This window comes from Octopus bimaculoides, chromosome 20, assembly GCF_001194135.2.
Source record: "Octopus bimaculoides isolate UCB-OBI-ISO-001 chromosome 20, ASM119413v2, whole genome shotgun sequence".
NCBI classification, from domain to species: domain Eukaryota; kingdom Metazoa; phylum Mollusca; class Cephalopoda; order Octopoda; family Octopodidae; genus Octopus; species Octopus bimaculoides.
This window is the reverse complement of record NC_069000.1, coordinates 6,359,341-6,373,243: the sequence shown is the minus strand read 5'-3', so window position 1 is coordinate 6,373,243 and position 13,903 is coordinate 6,359,341. Positions and strand designations below refer to the sequence as shown.

At 35.8% G+C, this 13,903-nt stretch overlaps 1 protein-coding gene across 6 annotated transcripts in view; it reads right to left on the bottom strand.

Annotated features, from left to right (window-relative positions):
• The window catches only part of LOC106878297 (neural cell adhesion molecule 2), a 119,735-nt gene that overhangs the window by 8,994 nt on the left and 96,838 nt on the right, over positions 1–13,903 (bottom strand). For all 6 annotated transcript variants that reach the window (XM_052975233.1, XM_052975232.1, XM_052975234.1 and 3 more), the window contains one exon: positions 3,255–3,471. In XM_052975233.1, the coding sequence (XP_052831193.1) occupies positions 3,255–3,471 (217 nt within the window). The remainder of the gene's footprint in view (positions 1–3,254; positions 3,472–13,903) is intronic.

The following is a 13,903-nucleotide window of genomic DNA, read 5'->3' as shown; positions in this document are numbered from 1 at the left end:
GTAATTTTCTTTTTTTCTTCTTTTCACAAAATTCTTCCAAACTTTTGGTTATTTACAAAATAATTGAAACACATGAACAGAGTAGTATTTAATTAAAAATATGGACAGGAAATTCTAGCAACTGAAAACTGAAGGACGTGCATATTTTAAAAGTAAACGACTGCCACTAGCTAGAAGACAACTTAATTTTGATTCTAACTGACAAGTTATTTCGTTAAGCATGTCAACGATGAAGTTACAAGCTAGATGACACGCTGATGTGTTTTGCTGCACAAACAGTGGAGCATCTATTAACACTACATACTTGACAGTACTCTTATCAGTTCATCAAATGGAATTCTGTTTAACCTTTGCAACTCTAATAGACTCTAATAAATAATTCTAATAAAAAGCAACCAGTATGCTTTAGAAATGACTGCCACTATATCAAAAGTTCCAGTTTATACTCCTGAGTGCTACAGAGATATGTTCTGTATTATATACAGCAGTAAATGAAATAAAAAGAAAATGTATTTATTGAGAATTATCTGCCAAAGAACTCCCCCCAATGCACAGATTTACCATCTGAAAATGATAACTTCCTGTGTTCTCCTTTGATATTTTATTGAAATTTACATAAAATTATATGATAAAAGTTTAAATTATTGTTGTTATTTTGTTATGCTAGGAAAAAAAAAAAACTATCAATTTTCTAAATTTTCATAAATAGTTAATTTTGAAAAAAAAAAAAAAAAAGAACAAACAACAACAAAACTGTAGGGAGGCACCACATGAAAGGAACTCTGGTGAATTTTCCTATTGTAGATGAAGTATTTCGGTGATTGAGCTGTAATCAACTGTAGAAAAACAAGCATCTCTTTGCCAATGAAAATCAATGCAATGTAAATATGGAGCGGAGACCCTGTCAATGAACCTATTGTTTTATATGGCTTTTGTCTAAAAATGACTATAATAACTAAAGATTATTATTATTTGGTGCAAAATGGGTTTGGTAAGCAAAGTATTAAGTTCATTTCATCAAGAGGGGAGTCTGTATTTATGCTAAGTTGATCAGCAACATCTTTTATTTCTACGTGTGCTGTTCATTGCCATTTTAACCAGAATCCAGCAGAGACGATGCTTAACCCATTCCCGCTATAGTGGGAATACGGCATGACAGGATTAATACACAAGGAACAGTTAAAGAAGATCCAAAAGTATTGGTTTACAACCAGTCAATGATTACAAGTCGGAGCTGTAAATATAATCAACAACAACACGCAAACCTGCAAAGATGCAGAGTCAAAGGTTAGATGCTTATTATTATTATTATTATTATTATTATTATTCTTTTTCACACTGACATAAAGGCTATACGAGGATTAGAGAAGCAATGTCTTAAAATTCAAAACACAGTTAACAATTTACAAACACATTATTAGTTAAAATAAATCTAAGTGGAAAAGTATTCTCACTCTCTCACCATATATATATATAAAAAACACATCTACAAACATACTTTAGATATATACATAAATATATGTGTGTGTATGTATGTATACACACACACACACACACACACACACATATACACATACAAAATATTTTAATGAAATTATAACAATTTCCAAATGCTTACAATAAAGAATAACATAATAAACAATTTCTCTGGAAGAACAAAGTGAACATTCAAAGTTAAAAATATAAACACAAGACAAGAACCGGAGATTTAGCAACGCAATATGTGGTACAACACGCACACAGAAGAAGAAAGAAAGTAAAGTAGTACAGTGGGAGCCAAAATAACCAGAACATTCTCTGGTAGCATCAATGCTGTTTGGTATGGCTGGAGGAATTGGAACTATTGGTAGTTGGTGAAATTATTGCAATCTTCAGTTGACAGATTATGAAGAGAAAGTTCTGTAGTGCAAGGAGGGTGAAAAAATATGTTAGAGAATGATCTCAAAGGAACTAATTTTAAGATTTTCCTGGGTCTTATTTTCTAAGAAAATGCAGTTGATAAGGCGAAACTGACTTGCTATGATTTGAACTCACAACATACAGAGAGCAAACTAAATAAAATAGATATCTGGGCTGATATGTTATTGTCTTTGCCATCGGCATTAAAAACATTGGTAACATAACCAGTTTTAGATGAATACAATGACTGAGAATGAAGTATTTTAGTTCGTTCCGTTCAATTTTTGTCATTAAATTTTTATTAAAAAATGCAAAATTATGAAACAAAAAAAAAACACCCCAACCATAACAAAACAAAAAGAAATTTTCCTAAAATATGAAATGTTTCTTTAATAGTTTTCTTGTTAACTCCAAGTAATTTATCACAAAGAGCTTCTCTAGTTCATGTACAACAACTACTACTACTACAACAACAACACTATGGCAAAAGAATTCTAAATAATTGCATCTGTTTAGAAATCCATGTTTGTATTAGCAAAAGACAGCTGTTGGAGACGCATGTTACATTATATTAAACATTAACCGATATCTTTTTAAAGAGCTAACATTAGTGCGTGCATACACACACACACATGTACATGCATGTATACACACAGCTTTCATTTTTTTTACTGATTTATCAATTAATATCTGCTTCATTTTCAGCTCCCATTCTCCCCACCACCACCATACCTGCTGTGGTACAACAAGCTCTTAGTCTTTAACCAATTGTATCATTCATCTTTCTCTTATCAGCCATCTTATCATTTCTATTACCATTCATCCTTCTACAATGACACACAGACCCCCCCCTCCTCACAACTCATTACTTCACATTACAAACTCATTGTATTCAATGCCCTTTCATGTTTTCTTTCAGCCGCAAAGGGAACTGCTGAATAACAGAACACCCTAACCTAATACCAGCCATCCATCCATCCATCCATCCATTTTCTCTGTTCACTATTCCTGCGAGGCTTGTGGGGGTTACAGTACTCAGATACCTCTTCTGTAGGGTCCTATCAGAAGCAGTAGCCATGATGATTTCCAGCTGGATTCCAAAGCGTGACCAATCTAAACAATGGATATTATCCAACCATTTCATTTTTGGTCTACTCCTGGTCTACCTATGTCCCCTGTTGGTTGGCTTGACTTGAAAAATCTATACTGTGACCCTTTCCTGTGACATTCTAATCACATCTGATGCCAACACCATTATTAAGTCCTATCGTGTAAGCAGACCTACGTCAGTGCTGCAGAAGCAGGAAAAACAAAACAAAAAATAATAGTAGGAGTCAAGATCATTGGATACATACCTCGCACCAGCCTCCACATCTGTGGACTTGTCCTTGGCAGAAGACCCTTTCTTGCAGGTGCTAACCAAAAACATTGTAACACCTTTCTCAAACTTGAAGTAACAAATCAAGTCGAGTATTATAAGGATAATTAAGATCAACGCAATTATCAAACCAGCAACTCCTCCGGAACTGATTCCAGTCGAAGCAGCAGTTAACGGAACTTCCTTGTTCTCTACTAAAATAGAAAAGAAACAGATAAATATTCAAATGACAGTTAAAAGGAAAAAATAAATAATAACTCAATCAATATTAACAATGATCAATGACATAACAATATCAGCAGGGGGGTGGGAGAAAATATTGAAATTACTATTGTAATATGTTGGCCTAGTGGTTAGGGTTGTTTGGCTCTTGATCGTTAATGTCATGGATTCAAGTCTTGGACTGGGCAATGTGTTATGCCCTTGAGCAAGGCACTTCATTTCAGCTTAGTCTAGTCTACTCAGCTGTAAACGTGTGCAAGCCCTCTCTCATATTCCAGCTGCCAGTCTGGATGTTGTATGGGGCCAACAGTGGGAAGGCTGAAGGAGGGTGTCTATGTCTGTATATCTGACTACACAAGCACCTAAAACACTTAGCAAATACATGGTGTGTGTTACTATCAGGTTATATTGACTCGTGGAACCCAGCTAGCGCTTTATACAACAGAACAGTTATAATAGGAATGGTTTACACGGGGGTAGGGCCAATGATTTTTACAGGGGGTGTCGGTGAGGTTGGAAGGAAGAAAGGAGATACTTAAACTAAGACTGGACAGCTGGCTTGAATGGGGAAAGGGAGTGCGGGCACAGCTCGTAAAAACACCCCCAAAACTAGAGCTGAGATGGGGAGGGTGTGTGTATTAAACTGGGAAATGGAGTAAGTTGTCCTCAAGTGGCTTCCTAACAGTTTCCACTAACCAAAAAAACACTCACAAGGCTTTGGTCAGCTTAAGGCTACAGTAGAATACACTTGCCTAAGGTGATGTGCAGTGGGATCAAATTGAAATGTTCATAAGTGTAAAGGGAACATCTTAATTCCAGTCTCACTTGTCTTAACCTCAGTCTTATAATCTCACCTGTCTTAACCTCAGTCTTACCTATGTTAAAAGTTTTATAGTCTCACAGCCATGCTTGCTCTATATATTTCTTGTATAAGAATATCTGTAGGTTTGATGTCCTGTTTTGTTTTGTTTTTTAATTTTTAAATAGAAAAAAATAAAAAGTAGGAGATAGTGTTTATTTACAAAAGATCTTACATAATTTTACTGCAGTAAATAACTAGATATATTCATCGTCAATAACAAAGAATTTGGGGGGAAAATCAAATGTTATAAATTTAAACAACGTCACCATCACCATCACCATTTTATGCCTGCTTCGCAAGTTGGGTGGTAAGGCAGCATCCAATGGGTTGAAGGATCATGTTTCAATTTGGTGTCTCAGTTTTGACACAGTTTCTGCGGCCGGGTGCCCTTCCTCATGCCAACTACCAGACGCTCTACAGAGTGGTACCAGTGCTACAGACACTGACAAGTTCTCAGAGATACAGGATTAAAGGTAACCCTTGGCTCTCAACCTTATGCTTTTTAGACTAAAGGGCCCTCTCAATTTACAAAGAAACTCATTTTTGTTTTCTCTTTTTTCACTCATTAGACTGCGACCATTCTGTAGTACAGCCTTGAAGAGGGGATGAACTCCAGGGCTTATTTTTATTTTAAACCTGGTACTTACTACATCAATCTCTTTTGCCAGACTGCTAAGTTATGGGAATGTATACACACCAACACCAGTTGTCAAGCAGTGGTGGGTCAAACACAAAGAGAATAAAGGGACAGACACACACCCATATATATATATGGCTGCCATGCTGGTGGCACGTAAAATGCACCATCTGAACATGTTCGATGTCAGGTCCATCTGACTGGCTCCCGTGCTGGTGGCATGTAAAAGGCACCCACTACACTCTCTGAGTGGTTGGCGTTAGGAAGGGCATCCAGCTGTAGAAACACTGCCAGATCAAACCATCCAACCGATGCCAGCATGGAAAACAGATGTTAAACAACGATGATATATATACACACACACACACTGGGCTTCTTTCAGTTTCCAGCTACAAAATCCATTCATAAAACTTTGGTTAGTCTGAGTAGAAGACACCTGCCCAAGGTACCATACAGTGGGAGTGAACCCAGAACCATGTGGTTGGAAAGCAAGCTTCTTACCACACAGCCATGTTGAGTATTTGTACACAACTGTGATGTAATTTAGAGTTGTAACATAAAAAAATATATATCTGAAATAAATATAAGTAATATTTAACATGAGCAGGAATAACTAAACTGGGTTTATATGGGACATTCAATAACATACTAGATGTGTCTTTATTAGTTTTATTTAATGAAAATGTTAATTACTGTATTATGTGGAGATTAGAGTAAGCGAAGCAGATAACATAATGGTTTAGAAATTTGGCTGAATACATATCCCATGTGAAGACAAGAACTGTAATGTTTTGAATGAAACCCTTTCTTTAGAAGGGGAACTATCAGATAGAGAGATTAATTGATTCTTTTAAAGTGTCCACTAATGAGAAATTAATAATGTATAATAATTAGTAATTCAGAGACATGATGCATTAAAGACCAACTACTAATGTTTTGCTGGGGTGAAACAAAAAAAAAAAAGTTGTAATGTTAAAACTTCTTTAGTGATCAATAATGAATAATAATCTAATTTGTTAATCAGTAGGGGAGTAGTGGTGTGTAGGTTGAGGCCATTGACATCTGCATACCTTTCTTCGATAATAGTGACACTAATGTGGCAAACACCTAGTCTGATCATCTACAGGTCAATGACCACTGCAAAAAGGTGAAGGGGAAGAAACAGGATCCGACCTGAATGTTAGTATCCCACAAGAATCCAAGGACCGGCTAATAGTGAGTTGACCCAAGGGCGAGCTGACACCGACAAGGACCCAAGGGCAAACTGACACCCAGAAGGACCCAAGGACTAGCTGATAGTGTTAAACAGCATGGTGTACCAGTGTTATTAGCCATGAGCATCTAAGGTCAAGGTGGTAGTATCAAACCAGATCGTGTAATAAAACAGGTTGCACGTTTACGACTAAATAATGATTGTGATAAACACAGAGCAGAAAGAAAGAACAGAAGGAAGGAAGGCAGCATTTAGTAGACTTGAATAAATAAAATTTCAGCATTAATGAGAAATCCGAGAAAATAAATAGCTTCAGGTAAACATTAAACAACATGAAAAACCACGCAATAGATTTAATTAATACAAAGCTCTTAAATACAGAGAGGTGTGTGTGTGTGTGTATATACATACACACAAACTTTGATGGCATAAAAGACATACAGGTATATTAGATGCACCTGAATTTCAGTAATGCATATTCAGGAAAAAAAAAAGACTTTTAGCGTATTAAAGCATTTAATATAGGTCCAACTTTGCATATAGGACCTGGAATGCGTTTTGTTTTTTTTGTGGGGTTGGGGGCGTTTTATATACCATCAATTACGGTATGTGTGTGTGTGTGTGTGTATATATACATGAAGGAAGAAATAATATAAAAGCTGCCAATCTTTGACAATCAACACATTAGATGTTAGTCACTGAAACAATAAATGTTAGCAGAAAACAGAAAGAGGAAACGTAAAATACTTTGAAAAGAGATTCCACCTCTCCTGTCATCCGTATCAACTTGTTTCGTCCCTATATCTTCCCTAGTATTTTTATCGTATTAAAAAGAGTTTTCACCTACAAAAACCGTTTTCTTCTTATAAAAAATTTGTCATCTCATCATAATAGTTCCCTTCTAACGAAAACAGTTATTTTCCTACTAAAGCAGCTTTTGTCTTCATATTAAAACAGATTTCTTTCTATGCCTGTCACCATTCACAGCTCAATGGTATGTTTTCTACACCAATTGTCAACAAGGAGAATTCCTCTCCTGCAACAATTTCAACAGTGAAGGTCTTCCCATGCTTGTGTACAACACATCTCTATTTTACCCAATGCCGCTTCGAGCACTTCTATTTGTTGATTGATTGTTTTACTGTATATTCTTCTCCATGTTAGCCTCCAAGAGGAAATGGTTTTTTGTGTTTTATCACATCTCCTTCCTATTGGTAATTCCTGCACGGTGGAGTCAGACAAGCAACTGTTTACCTTTCAGTCCTCCTTCCTTGGTATCATTTCTGTGGCAAATATCACCTGTTTCATTAAATCAACATGCTCTATCACCTAAACAGTTTCATCTTTATTGTCATTGCTATTTCTAGGTACGTTTTAATTCAGCTTACTGTAAATTTACACTCTTCTTGTTTCCCCACCTTCAGAGTGACAAGGCAGTGCTCCTAGTATTGATGTAACCAATTGAATAGTTAGAAATAGCAACCAGAACCAAACCTGCGATCTTGAGAAGCAGAAACACGAGACTCAGAGCGAAACCCCATCTCACGAGGCATAATTAGAATGAGCAGAAAAGAATCAGATTTGAGCTGAGAGAGAAAGTTAGCAGTACAATTTATTGTAGGACTAAATAAGCAGGTAGTATGTTATTGTGTCCTGCAGCAGAAGCCATATGGAGGAGAAGATAATTATCATTATTATTATGATTAATTATAAAATACACAGAGACATACTAATAAAAAGCTCTTAAAAATCTGCAGTTGTGTAGAAGAAAAAAATCAGTTTATAAAAACATACATAATAATAATATTTCGCAGGTATCTGTCTAGATACAGACCTATTCAAAATGTTTTATCTGATATTCCATGCATAGTATTGGAAAGAAATTTAGAAATATATATATATATAATGACCAAACATTTTTTGGAAAAAAGCAGATGGAATAAAAATGCATTTCAAGACTAAGAGTTAATGTTTATTCTGTTTACTGTTTTCGTTTTTAAATTCCACAGACAAATATTTATGAATCTGTAGATTCTTCAGCATTGAGAGAGATTGAGAAAAGCTGCAGACCTAAAAATATATTTGATTTCAGACCAAAACCATGAAAATGAGGATGGTAACATTAATCTTTTCTGCTATAGGCACAAGGCCTGAAATTTGTGGGGAGGGGGTAAGGCAATCACATCAATGCCAGTACTTTATTTATCAACCCCCAAAAGGATGACAGGCACAGTCGACCTCGGCAGAATTTGAACTCAGAACGTGAAGACGGACGAAATGCAACTAAACATTTTGCCTCAGCATGCTAAGGATTCTGCCAGCTCACTGCCTTAATAATAATAATAATAATAATAATAATAATAATAATGGTTTCAAATTTTGGCACAAGGCCGGCAAGTTTGAACAGCAGAGGTAAGTCAATTACATTGACCCCAGTACTCAACTGATACTTAGTTTATAGACCCCGAAAAGACAAAAGGCAAAGTTGATCCCAACAGAATTTGAACCCGGAACATTTGAACCCAGATGAAATGGAGCTAAGCATTTTGCCCAGCGTGCTAACAATTCTGCCAGCTCACTGCATTAATAATAATAATAATAATCCCTTCTAATATAGGCACAAGGCCTGAAATTTGGTGGTGGAGGAGGGGACTAGTTGATTACATCGACCCCTAATTTATTGGCCCTGAAACAATGAAAGGCAAAGTCAACCATAACGGAATTTGAGCTCAGAATGTCGCGATGAGTGAAATACAGCTAAGCATTTCATTTGGCATGCCAACGATTCTGCCGGCTCAATAATCTACTATAATAATACTCTAGTAATTTTTCTCCATTACAACATATGAATGAGAGAAGGAGGTGGGGTGATAGATGAATAAGGAAGGAAGGGGTGACAGTAAGCTGGTGGTGGGAGCGTTTCGACTGTGTGGAAGTGGGATGGTGAACATTCAATGCTGAAAAGAAGAATCAAACAGCATTTCAACTTTGTGTGAGTATTTGTGTGTGACTGTGCCAGGGAAGTATGTGAATGTTTGTATGTGTGAACCAGCTTTCTTTCAGTAACATTGACAGGTGTCTCGATTTGATTTACTGTTCATATTTATATATAAAATACTACAATTAGCCATCAATTTTGATGGCACGGGGGCAGCTAGTAATAATAATAATAATAATAGCAATAATAATAATAATAATAATAATAATAATAATAATAATAATAATAATAATAATAATACAATGAATGCGACTGATTTTTGTAATGGTTCGTTTGGAAGTTTACCATCACTAAATTTTATGATTTTAGTAAAGTTTAATTGAAATATTCTGAGCTGAAAGCTGAGAGAAAGACAGAAAGAAAGAATGGTTAAAATGAAAAAAAGGAAAGAAAGGAAGAAGTTAGATAACTGCAGATTGAGTATTGTAGAACCACCAAATTCCGAGCCTGAAAAGTATGGAAGAAGAATATGATAAAAAAAGTTAGTATGGAACAGCGTAAATGACAAGATGGTGAGTAAAGAAATAAAAAGAAAAAGATGAAAAACACCAAGAACAAGAATTTGGTAAGAAAGAACTTCAAACATTACAAAAGTAAAATAGAAATATTTGGGTTAGTGAGAGAGAGAACACAAGATCATATATATATATATATATACACACATATATATATATACACAGGGTGTCCACAAGGTGTGGGTACATGAAGTAAATAAAATCATTGCATAAACAATTAAATATAAGAAATAATAATTTCTTAAAGTATGTGTTAATCCCCATGTACCCAGACTTTGTGGACACCCTGTGTGTGTGTGTGTGTGTGTGTGTGTGTATGTATATATATATATATATATATATATATATATATGAAGGCATGTGGTTCAAGTAAATAGTTAAATAAATCAGCATAGGCAGTAGGCATTGAAACAAACAGCTCATCCCTCTGAAGCAATGTGCTGATAATAAAAGAATTCATCTGCAGTATGTGTATATATATATGTATATATATGCAGACAATCAGACTATAGAGGGAAAGATTTAAAGAGAATTTGCACAACAGAAAATATATTGAACTTACCTGATAGGTAGATGTGTATGCATGTGTGAATATATATATATATATATATACACACATACACATACATATATATATACATGCATGCATATATGTATGCATACATATATATGTGTGTTGAAAGCACACAGTTGAGAAAAGAGGTTACAAGAATATCTTTGTTGGTTGCCAATAGTATCTTACTCCAACAACAACAGAACAAACTCACCTTCCCTGAAATAACTCCTTAACTTGCTCAATGTACACTAGTGATGTTATGGATTGAGATATATATATATATATATATATATATATATATGTATGTATTATAGAAACAAGTATAGTGATGTGATAGCAAAGTTTGGCTCATAACCACAGGGTTTCAGGTTCTATCTCACCACATGGAGCCTTGGCCATAGATTGTCTACTTTAGCTTCAAGTTGGCCAATGAACACCTTCAGTAAAATTGGCAGGTGGAAGTAGTACTAAAGCCCTTCGTTTGTGTGTGTCATTTTCTAGTTTTATTTCAAGATTTCTTGCCAATAGAGAAAGAGCTGGTTTCTGTATGTATGCTTTCGCTCCTCTCTGTTAGGGGGCACGCTTTCACACACACGGTGGAAACTTCTGCCAACCATATTCAATCACAAGGCTTCGGTCAGCCTAAGGCTATAACAGAAGACACTTGCCCAAGGTGCCAAACAGTGCGATTGAACCCAAAACTCTGTGGCTGAGAAGCAAGCTTTCTAACCACACAGCTATATTCACATATATCATATACATTGTGTACACACACACACTCACATCTATAAATATCCTAAAATCGATGAAAACAACACAGTGAACTTGCGGAGAGGAGTAGAAAAAACCCAAACATTTCAGAGTGCTTCCTCATGGGAAAAGGGACAAGACTGAAATTTAAAAGAAACAACAGAGTTTCCCTAAAGGACTCTCCAAAATCTGAAATGTGGGATTTTCCATGTCAAAAGACGATTGCACTGCATTCTTTTAATCAATTTTACTAAATACAAGTCTTATCAACGTAGACTAACACCAGTGTCTTTGAGGTTTGATTACATATACATACTTACATATCTATCTATCCAACTTAATATGGATGTCATGTTACAACACGAAATACTGCAAAAAAGTACATACATAGATCATAGCAGATGAGACTCGCTTTTGTTGAATAGCTAAGTTATGGAGATGTATACACATGAAAAGTTTCTTTCAGTTTCCATCTACCAGATCCATTTACAAGGATTGAGGCTACAGTCCGAGGCTATAGTAGAAGGAGACACTTGCCCAAGGTTTCATGCAGCGGGACTGAACCAGGAACCGTGTGGCCGGGAAGCAGACTTCATTACCACACAGCCATACCCTTGCCATTTTACATATATCGTTGTCATCATCGTTTAACATATATATATATTCAAGGGCATCCAGCTGTAGAAACACTGCCAAATCAGACTGGAGCCTGGTGTAGCCATCTGGTTTCACCAGTCCTCAGTCAAATCGTCCAACCCATGCTAGCATGGAAAGCGGACGTTAAACGACGACGACGACGACGACGAAAGATATAGGGTAAAAATTAATAATTAGTAATTTTACCAAGTAGTTCGGTGTGTTAAAAAGCCATTATCGGTAAACTTATATAAACATAATTAAAATTTAGGGATCAGCAAGCATTGCTTTACCACACACCGAAAATTAGAAATAGCAGTCAAAACTACTATTTCTCTACCAAAATACAACTCCCAAAACAGCAATACTGTTGGTAGAGAAATAGTAGTTTTGACTGCTATTTCTAATTTTCGGTGTGTGGTGAAGCAATGCTTGCCGAACCCTAATATATATATATATATATATATATATATATATATTCGTGTGTGTGTGTGTATGTCTATATATATATGCACTTATATATGTGTGTATATATGTATACATATATGTGTGTGTATACATAAATATACACACACACATATATATAAACAGTATGCTCATCATTCTATTAAGAGATGATGAAATGAGAAATGTTTATATTCACTCAAGAAATCAGTACTGATTGCACAACTGTTACAAGTAATCAAATAAGTTAAGAGAGAGAGAGAGAGAGAGAGAGGGGGGGATATCATTGGCAATTGGACAGAAAAGCAAGATTTTAGTGCTGTGATCATGCTTAAATTTCACTCAAAGAATTAGCAGAATTCAGCATTTTATCACTCAAATAATAAATGGCCCTCCCACGGTTACGGCGAGGAGCGTTCTACAGTTGATGCCATCAACAGAACAGCCTGCTCATGAAATTAATGTGCAAGTGGTTGAGCACTCCACAGACATGAATAACCTGAACGCAATTTTCAGGCAGATTCAGTACGACACAGAACGTGACAAGATACGACTCATTTTTGCCAGCTGAGTGAACTGGGAGCAACGTGAATAAAGTGTCCTGCTCAAATACACAAAGCGTTGCCGGGAATTGAACTCACGACTCTATGGTTGTGGGATGAATATGCTAACCACTATCCCACAAACCTTCACTTGTCCAAATAATAAAAATTCTATAAATAGGTGCTTTTGTTTTCTTTACATAATTACTTTCAGTATGGCTTCCTATGTTTATGATCAGTTAAGTTCTCTGAACAAAATACTTCCTCTGTACTTCTTATGTGGATAATTGAAATCTGTGAACAGGTAGTATCTACAGATAATGCCAACATTACTTATGGCCCAGGAAATAACATGTTGAATGGTGAGGCTTAAAATGAGACCTCTTTTTCTATTCTCTGATAATTGAAAATGTTACATTTAAATCTAAAATTCTGATTAAAAGAGAAAAAAATTATTAGAATCTGAATGTCTGATTAGAAAATTACCATTTTCAAATCTCACAATTTATAAATCAGTGACCATTCGTCAGTTTGAAAACTATATATTTCGAACGGGAATTTGGCAGCGCCACCTCTAGCCGAGTATTCTGTGCTGATGAAGGGAAATAACCCAGGAATCGCGATACACAGATATTGTTTTGAGCTGAGTGGGGGTGCTAGATTCCCTTGTTCTAAAATATAAGGACACAGACCGTGTCATATAGCCAGCTGGAGACGATGTTTCCTGGGGCTAAATTACAGCAACATTTGTCCTAAACCAGGATTGCCATGTTATGCTGGAAAACGATCTTTACTACTGAATGTCTGATGTTGAAAAGCAGAAATTTAGAGGTAATTTAAAAAAATAAAAGCATTATATAAAAATTTGGTACATATTCATACTTTCTACGTCTGTGTTAACATGATTTTTTTTCAATTGTATAAACTGAATGACTTTAGACTTGCTTAAATATTACTCTTTTATTTGTTTCAGTCATTTGACTGTGGCCATGCTGGAGCACCACCTTTAGTCGAGCAAATTGACCTCAGGACTTATTCTTTGGAAGCCTAGTACTAAGTTACGGGGACGTAAACACACCAGCATCGGTTGTCAAGCGATGTTGGGGGGACAAACACAGACATGCAAACATATACACACACACACATACATATATATATACATATATACGATGGGCTTCTTTCAGTTTCCATCTACCAAATCCACTCACAAGGCCTTGGTCGGCCCGAAGCTATAGTAGAAGACACTTGCCC